Source organism: Pollachius pollachius, assembly GCF_949987615.1.
Source record: "Pollachius pollachius genome assembly, chromosome: 1".
Classification (NCBI taxonomy): Eukaryota; Metazoa; Chordata; class Actinopteri; order Gadiformes; family Gadidae; genus Pollachius; species Pollachius pollachius.
In genome coordinates, this window is record NC_136934.1 from 30675444 (window position 1) to 30684902 (window position 9459).

Genomic DNA, 9459 nt, shown 5'->3' on the forward strand with positions numbered 1-9459 from the left:
TTCATACAGTGACTGGGTTTATGCTGAGGGTGGAAAATATCCATTTTAATTTGGCAATTAAAAGGCAACATTAATGGCATGTTTGGATCAATGACGTTATCTCGTTAGGCACTTCTATACAATTATTAATTTACACATTCAAATCTCATCCATATGAAAGTAGTGCTATAGTTTTGATGTTTAAAGTAGGACAGCATTTCACAGAACAGGGAGGGATCAATCCTTGAAGAATACAAGTATATATTGCCGTGAATAACTAAAGCGTTCCAGAACAACGATAGAGGTTGACGAAAAACAATCAAGTTAGTGTTGATAGTGCCATGACTTCCACTCTGCTTTCAAAGGCACAGCAACCGCATGCTGTAGTGTGACTCATGAGACAGCCGTCCCCTGTTTTCGTCAACAGAGGAGCGGGTGTCCCGACCCCACTGTAGAACTGTCTCTCAGTCGCTCTTCTCGGGGGGCTTGTGGTCAGGCGGTACATTCAGCCGTTTCATCTGCAGCTCCACCGTGGCTCTGCGCTGCTTCTGGACCAGGCTCCCCCCAGCGAAGCCCAGCGCGCCGCCCCCCAGTGCCGCCGCAATCCCGGCGGCTTTGAACCCCGCCAGCAGGCCAATGGGACCCCCAAGCACCCCACCCAGAAGGGCCCCTGCCATGGGCAGCACGGCCAACTTGTAGCCCACCGCCTACAGACAGACAGAAAGAGGGACAATCATCATTTCCTTTCAAACAGTGGAAGGGGACTTGTTTATGTATATATTTTATAGGAAAAATACATATTACATTCTGCCGAGAAAAAAGATACACAGGCGCACACACACAAACCTTTGGAGTTGTGAGTCCTTTGAGGCTGCTAGACCTCGTTTAGCGATACAAGACGCGTATATTCTTCAATGATTGATCACATATTGACACACGGAACAGGGGAGAGGAATTCAAATGGGTCTACACCCCAGCCGGGCGGCTTCAAAGAGCGTTGGTTTTATTATTAGTATTATTATTATCTCTGTTAGTGAGGAATCTGAGAGATGTGGGCCCCGCCCCTGTTATTACAGCCTTATCATCACAGCAGAAGGTGCTCTTTAAGGTTGACGGCAATTAATAGGAGTTCTGACCACCCTCCCACACACACACACACACACACACACACACACACACACACACACACACACACACACACACACACACACACCTTGATTATACATCACCATTAATCCGGTTCAAAAGCTTGCGTCCCTCGTCCCAGCCCATGGCCGTCGAGGTAATTTTAATTTGATCAGAGTTCAGTTGAAAGGGTTTTGGGTTGAAGTCGAAAAAAAAGATGGCGAAGGTCTGAGCAATTGTGAACGCAAAGGCGTGCGTTAATGTTGTCTGAACCGATGACGGATAACCGCGGTTCAAACACACGCCGAAACATCTAACATGGCTTTCATCTTCTATATCTCCCTGAACCTCCTCTCCTTAGACCAGCTCTGCTGACACATGGAGCAAATGTCACCTTGAACGTCTGTCCCTATTTATCATTTTGTGACATATGGAGAAATTGCTCATCAATAAACCTCTAACAGATCATTAATAAACATGGATTAAATTCAGCACTGAGGTGTGACTCTTTGTGTGACCGTGTTTAGTTTCAAACATTTTTAAACATACCCCGATTTGAGCTTACGTGAACAGATCCGCACAACCATGCAAAGCTTTTTGCATGGTTTGACCATAGCTGGTACGAGACTTAATAAACACATAGAGAGACATCTTCCTAATGCAAGACACAGCTTGAGATCGAACCAACGTCGGTCGGTCTAACTTCTGATTCAGATGTTTATTCCTAAAAGAAAACTTGTGACGCAATTAAGGAACAAATTAAGTAGGAAGAAAAAATGGAGTAAATATTTCAGCACACCACTCACAAAAAAAAAAGAAAAAGAAAATATAGAAAACGAATAATGAGCACACTTCACCATGCGCTGTCATGGTCCCACGCGGCACAAGGCCAGCTGGTTTGGGTGTCCTTATGGGCTTGCCCGTAGTCGACGTGCACCATGGACGCACTGGTAGTTTAGATAACATACAGAAATGGTAAATGGACTTAATTTATACAGCGCTTTTCTCACCAGTGGCCACTCAAAGCGATTTTACAATATTGCCTCACATTCCCCCATTCATGAACACATTCACACACCGACGGCGGTGTCAGCCATGCAAGGCGACTTGGGAGCAGGGTGAGATGTCTTGCTCAGGGACACCTCTACCCTCCAGGGATCGAAATAGCAACCTTTTGGTTACCAGCCAACAAGATCTACCTCCTGAGCCACATGCCGCCCATAACCATTCCTAGGAAGCTAACATCAGGAGTCCCTCATGGCTAGGGTCGTTCAGTTTAAGGATGCAGGGGGATCCAGTGGTTAGGATGGCTGAATCCCAGCTGAAAAGACTGGGTATTACAGAAAAAAGGGTTGGAAATTAAATGACATTATGGAGGCTTGTGAGTGGAAGGCCGACGTGGCTCTGTACTGAAGCTGGGTAAGGGAACTGAATGTGGTCTCCACATTCATGGTAGTGCCCTTGAGCAGGGCTTGATTCAATACCTCAAATCAAAAGGATCAAATAACATCCTCCCATATTGTGTGCCAACCTTTTGATTCAAAATACATCCCATAATGAAGTAAGATACATGATGAATGCCATTTTGCATTGCCGCCAAACGATTGTTTTGATATATTGTCTTTCCAATAAAGCATTGCAAAATGTTTAATCTGTCTTTTGATATGAACTCGTTTATGACAAATGAGACACATCCATTGTATGCAAGGTTGAGGCAGGTGGTTGACTTAGTTTATTCTATTCACTTGTTGTCATTATACACAAGTTGGATTGTTTGTTATGTGTTGTGTGAAATATCTTTTAAAGATTTCTGCCGCTAAAATCCATGTGAAGATTTTAACACACACACACACACACACGCACACACACACACACACACGGCCTGGTCAACACTCTTACCCTGTGTCTCCATCAGTCATCCTTCCCTTTCCTCTTCCCTCTCTATTTCCTTAATTGCAGCTTTCCTTCGTATTTGAGCAGATCAATAGGGACAAACGCTGTGGAATGGCTGGGAGGCAAAGTGCCATCGATCTCTCCATCTCGGAAACATCACTCTCTCACACACACACACACTCGGCAACTGGTGCACGTACACACCTTCCCCAGGCTCCTGGTCCCCTCCACTACGTTGGCAGCTGCTGTGTTGACGTTGTCTTCTATGCTGTCAATCTTCTCCTGCTGGGACTGATGGACAGGGTTATACACTGGAGACCCCCCCCCCCCCCCCCCACACACACACATATTTATAAACATTCAAATGCACATGCATAAACACAATCACACGCATGCATGCACAAACACGCACACTTTCTCTCTCAGTCACCAACACACACACACGCACACAAGCACACGGAATATGCATGTGCCAAAGGACTGAACCATATTTTGTAATTAATATATTTGTGTAACCGATATTGCAAAATGAAAAACATGGCATTCTGCATATAAAAGACAGCATAGAAACAGAATAGAAGAACATGTGTGAATAACATGTTGTGTTTTGAAACGTGATAGCAGATTAAAAGTCTGGCCCAGTCTTCCTCTTTACAGCCTGATTCTACTTAATAATCTCACATCGCCTTCCTAGAAGGTAAGACTGATTCGGAGAGATACAACTGAACCTACATGTTGTCAAGGTACAGTTTTTGTCAGCAGCATTATCAGCATCATCTTAATTTACCATCATCACAACATGTGACACATACGCTGACGGTAACTACAAAGAACATAAAATATATTTTATGTTCAAATATATCATTATGTGATATTCCAGTGTAAAACACAAACCAACCAACATATGGTCAAAAGCCTGCGCACGTAGGGCAGAAGGCACATACACACTGAACACGGTGTTGTAGCTACCCCACTTAATACCTGACCTGCTTCTTGTCTCCACCATAAATTAGGATAAATGTGTGTATCTATGCACAAAGGTGTGTGTCTGGTGAGGGTTTGGGAGCTCTGGGTAGGTCAAGGGAGGATTATAGCGGTGTGTGTGTTTGTCTGTGTGTTGGGGTCTTTGTCCATTGTGTTGTGCTCATGAAATATTCAGAGTGGCAGCTGTCTCCCTGTGTGGGGGCCGGACAGTCACAGTGACCAGCAAAACAAAGCAGAGTACCTTTCTCTTCTCCTCCTCCTCCTCCCCCATCATTAGCCAGACCAGCTCCTAAAACCCCTCCCCCCTGATTATATACCACACCGGGACACGTCCTGTCTTGTGATGTCCTATAGAAGATAGGCCTAAGGCTAAGCCGTCTATTATGACTTACTACTGAATTCTAAGAAAAACCTTGCATTCTAAGCTGGAAGACTGGTTTTTAGAAAACAGGCAGTTGCATAAAACACTGCGCGAACTGATGCATGGGGGCAAAGTGCTTGTTTTGACAACTGAAAGAGGCGTATCTTTTCTGCATCTCTTCTGCATTTTGCCTTTCTCTGTATATTAGTAGTATTATCAGATCTTTTTATTTTCTCTTATTGGGATCCTAATTCCAATGATTTTAAATGTTTTATTTTCCCAGAATTGAAAGGGATCGGATGTTAAAGAATGTTATTTAACATGTATGATATCAAATATATATGATGATACCGACAGAGGTTCATCCAGGAGATGAGCCCAACTCTCTCTCTCTCTCTCTCTCTCTCTCTCTCTCTCTCTCTCTCTCTCTCTCTCTCTCTCTCTCTCTCTCTCTCTCTCTCTCTCTCTCTCTCTCTCTCTCTCTCTCTCTCTCTCTCTCTCTCTCTCTCTCTCTCCCTCCCTCCCCGAGGACAGAGCCATAATCTGAGCAGTCTGTTCTCCACCTGCTCTGCCCTCCGTCTAGTTCCCACTCTGCCCCCGTGGACGCCCCCCGCCCCCCGCCCCTCCACCACACACCTTCCATCCCTATCATCACCCCCCGCCACCCCAGACACACTCTCCTCTCTGCTGCTCCTGCTGCAGTCAGGGGCCTCAGGGGCCATCACCCACTTAATGTGTTGAGGAAGCCTACTGAACACACCCACCCACACACCCACCCACCCACCCACCCACACACACACACAAACTCTTTTTGGAGCTTTGAGAGCGACGCCTTGATACAGAACAGGAAAGCAAAGACCCAGTGATTTGGGACCTGGGCTCCAGCATGGAGCGGCAGAGGACCTCAACGAGCTGATGATCACTCACATGGACCAGCAGGGAGAACTCCGTCACCAGGCCGCTGAGATCCTTCAGGTCCTAAGGGAGTAATTACCAGGCGTTGACTTTCCATGACGGTTCTAGTGACACTCACAACACGCACTCCTCTGGTCTATGCTACACAGTCAGGATGCTTAGTGATGAGTCTAACTAATCTAAACACAGTAAGAGATCAACAAGGCACACCTCCTCCAGGCGGTCCCAGGACTCGGCAGCGTTCTGCTTGGCAGGGATCTCCGGGAGGCGGAGCTGAGCCTGGCAGCGGGGCGGGGGCTCGTTGCCCTCCTGGTCAACGGGGTGGCCGGTGGATGAAGGGTCAGACCAACGGGGGCAGGGGGCGGGGTTAGAGTGTAGAAGGAGGAAGTCTTGAGCCGCGGCAAGTGCTCGCTCTCTGATGGGCGTGACCAACTGCTGCAGGGCGGGGCCATCCTCAGGGCGGACACGCCCACACAGCTTCTCCATCTCCCTGAGGTTGGACCTGAGCTGCTGCAGGGAGAGAGTCCAAACACTGCCGTTAACATGTCATCAAGCACCATTGTTAACATGTCATCATACACCCATCATACACAATAGCTAACATGTCATCAAGCACCACTGTTAACATGTCTTTAAGCACCACTATTAACATGTCATCACACACCACTGTTAACATTTCATCATACACCGCCGTTAACTGTCATCAAGCCCCACTGTTAACATGTCTTTTAGCACCACTGATAACATGTCATCATACACCACTGTTAACATGTCATCATACACCACTGTTAACATGTTATCAAACTTCACTATTAATATGTCATCATACACCACTGTTAACATGTCATCAAACACCACTATTAATATGTCATCATACACCACTGTTAACATGTTATCAAACACCACTGTTAACATGTCATCAAACACAAATGTTAACATGTCATTAAGCACCACTGTTAACATTTCATTAAGCAACACTGTTAACATGTCATTAAGCACCAGTGTTAACATGTCATTAAGCACCACTGTTAATGTCATCAACCACCACTGTTAATATGTCATCAAACACCACTGGTAAAATGTCACCAAACACCACTGTTGACATGCCGTCAAACACCACTGTTGACAGGACACATGATAATAACTTGAGTACCATTGAGAATAAATAAACACACATTTCTAAGGAAGCTTGTGTTTTGTCAGAGCCAACTATGTTTCCGGCCTTCTTGATTGAAATCTGACCAACAGAACATGAGATGTGATCACATGACAAGGAAGGCGTAACAGAGTGTGAGGCTCTGCTGGGAGTGGAACCTGCAGCCCGCCAGAGCATGTTGGACATCACTTGACCATCTCCTGCTTACTTATGACACACCAAACGCACACACACACACACACACACACACACAGCTGAGTAGGCCTGGATCTGGATTAACACCGTGTGGACATGGTAAAGCACTCTGTGTGTGTCTCTGGGGCGGATTGAGAGGATAGGAGGGCATCTGTTTGGAAGTATTTCACCTTAGGATACACGCTGCCATCCAGGCGGCAGCCTCCCCGAGGTGCTGCACACCCAGCCAGGAGCAGACGTATACAGACCTGCTTATGGAGCACCAGTTGCACTAGCACACATACAGAGACAGCACTTATTTACCTGGACAGTTCTGCTGGCATTGATGTGCTCTTGGTGGAGGCGTTCCCATTCTTGACCACGTTGAAACTAAAAGAAGAATGTTCACGAATCAGTTGTCAATGTGTATGCCTTTGACTTGTGTGCATGTGTGTGTTGTCTCTCTCTCTGTATTAAAAATGTGTGTAACATGTAGAGAGGGACAAAAACTAGAGTGAGTGAATCTCTCTCTCTCTCTCTCTCTCTCTCTCTCTCTCTCTCTCTCTCTCTCTACCTTCAGTATATTGTTGTGGTGTTTCTGCAGTCTTTCCAGGTCTGTGGGCAGAGCCACTTTAACAAACTTCTGTACAGGTGCCTCCAGGCGTCTGAGTGTCAGCTTGTTGCCCTCCCATGCCATGATAGTGGCCTGGTGATGGCAGCCAACATCTAGGCTCAAGTCATACACTGGGCCTTCTCACACCTCCAGCACTAATGTACACTGCTCTGTAAACATTAAGACATACATATACAATCATCATATACAGTTAGGGGGGCTTCCCCCACTTCTTACTCCAGTTTCACCATGCATGACACTGACACTGAATATATATATACCCTATTTTGGATCAATAGAAAAACAATACTATTCTACGTGGAGCTAACATATTGGTATCTCATTAGTAGTACATTGGTATCTGGGTCAGTGTACTTTTTGTGTGTGTTTTATTCACTAAGAAGAAGAACACTGGTGGTTCCAGGCAGGCTGTGTGGTTTGCAGGCTTCCAGTGATCCAGCGCCAAATAAAGGTCATAAGTTACATGAGATAAACACCACTACCAAAAATAACTCTTAACAGCATCAAACATTATATTAGTGTTGAAACAAGTTGGTTACCGTAACAATAAGCATGAGGACCTCGCTTTCAGAGTCGTATAGCTCCAATATAACTCATCTGACCCAGCAGTCCACTGACGTGTGCTGTATGTCAGTGTTGTGTGTGTTTCGCTTACCCATTAATAAACTGGATATAATATGTCATTTAACGGATTCGAATCGTACAGCGTGTTAAGAACGCCGTCAGTTTCGTCTCTGATCACAATAACCTTTCCAATCTTTAAATTACAGACTCTTCTTTGTTTACCAACACTTCAGTTCCTGGTCCGCACGATATGGTTTCCGACACCAACTTCTAGAACTCGATCAGTTCCTTGTTGAAACCATCGTGTTAGTCAACGCCAACTACCCTTATGATGATGAAATGTTTCTAAGAGGTTCCATCTTTCCGACTGATGGGATTTCGATAAAAAACGATAGGAATGATTTGTATTTGCTTTTGTGAATGTGTCAACCAGATTTTGTCTCTGTGCTGTTAGGCTCTGCACTATTGACAGCATGAATACTCTTCATCGATCATGCCAAACAAATAATATTGATTAGATGTGACATGACAACTTTGTGTGTGTGTGTGTGTGTGTGTGTGTGTTTGCGTCTGCGACTGTGAGTGTGTTTGTGTGTGTGTGTGTGTGTGTGTGTGTGTGTGACTGTGTGTGTGACTGTGTGTGCGTGCGTGTGTGTGTGCGTGTGTGTGTGCGTGTGTATGTGTGCGTGTGTATGTGTGTGTGTGTGTGTGCGCGCACGTGAAGCATGAGATCTCTACTATATTTTTCAACCTCTTCTGCTCTTATATAAAATGTCTATAATGCATATACCACATCCTTCATCACCTTTGACATGTATAGGCTGAACATCCACACTCTTCCTTCAGTTGGGGACTTCCCTGGTTGCCTTCTGTAGACATATGGTATTGCTTGTGCATTTGTGTGTGCATCTCTCAGCCTTCTTTTCCTCTTTGTTCCACCATCTCTCTCTCTCTCTCTCTCTCTCTCTCTCTCTCTCTCTCTCTCTCTCTCTCTCTCTCTCTCTCTCTCTATTTCTCACATTCTTGATCTGTCTCACATCCTTTTCTTACTCTCAGAATTATTGGTATTTGTCAGCATGTATGCATGGGTGTGGATGTGTGTGTGTGTGTGTGTGTGTGTGTGTGTGTGTGTGTGTGTGTGTGTGTGAGTGTCACAGTGTGTTTGTGTACTTAGTATTCTCAATATTTAATCCAGGAAGTGTGTCAGCAGGAGACAAAGTCAGTAGGGAACCCCGCCCCCCCCCCCCGAACTGGGTTTCAAATCATGGATATTCGGCAGGTGGCCTGCTTTTGGCTCATTGGCCACATGATCACAAGTCAGGTGTTCACAAGAGGAAGAGAGAACCAATTAAAGCCTATAATCTATAGGTCTCAGTCCTGTGTCCAGCTAATATAGCAATTGAGGCATATGAGGTATTAAGGTATCACTCTGTGTGGTTATTAACAATATTGACTATAAACTGTAGCACAATTATTGTTGTTTTGTGTACCTGTTCATTACCTTTGACATTTTAATATGTTCTGTTTATGATTTGAATAATGTTTTAGTTTAATGGATACGTACCTCCAGCACTAATGTACACTGCTCTGTAAACATTAAGAAGTACATATACAATCATCATATACAGTTAGGGGGGCTTCCCCACTTCTTAGTCCAGTTTCACTGTGCATGAC

At 45.1% G+C, this 9459-nt stretch overlaps 1 protein-coding gene across 1 annotated transcript; it reads right to left on the reverse strand.

Annotated features, from left to right (window-relative positions):
- Positions 1 to 108: 108 nt before the first annotated feature.
- On the reverse strand, positions 109 to 8019 carry stx17 (syntaxin 17). The gene is made up of 7 exons (XM_079743765.1): positions 7877 to 8019; positions 7162 to 7370; positions 6912 to 6977; positions 5468 to 5767; positions 5270 to 5320; positions 3202 to 3288; positions 109 to 686 (listed from the first exon to the last, which is right to left on the reverse strand). Exons 2-7 carry the CDS (start codon positions 7282 to 7284, stop codon positions 444 to 446), a joined length of 870 nt encoding a protein of 289 aa, XP_079599891.1. The 5' UTR covers positions 7285 to 7370; positions 7877 to 8019; the 3' UTR covers positions 109 to 443.
- Positions 8020 to 9459: the final 1440 nt, after the last annotated feature.

What these genes read in the sequence shown, in the direction of transcription:
- stx17 (XM_079743765.1), bottom strand. Translation starts at nt 7,284, where the DNA reads ATGGCATGGGAGGGCAACAAGCTGACACTCAGACGCCTGGAGGCACCT. An exon ending in ATGCCAGCAGAACTGTCCAG is followed by an intron (nt 5,768 to 6,911) that starts GTAAATAAGTGC and finishes CTCTCCCTGCAG; the next exon opens with CAGCTCAGGTCCAACCTCAG. An exon ending in AGTTCTCCCTGCTGGTCCAT is followed by an intron (nt 3,289 to 5,269) that starts GTGAGTGATCAT and finishes CCTGTCCATCAG; the next exon opens with TCCCAGCAGGAGAAGATTGA.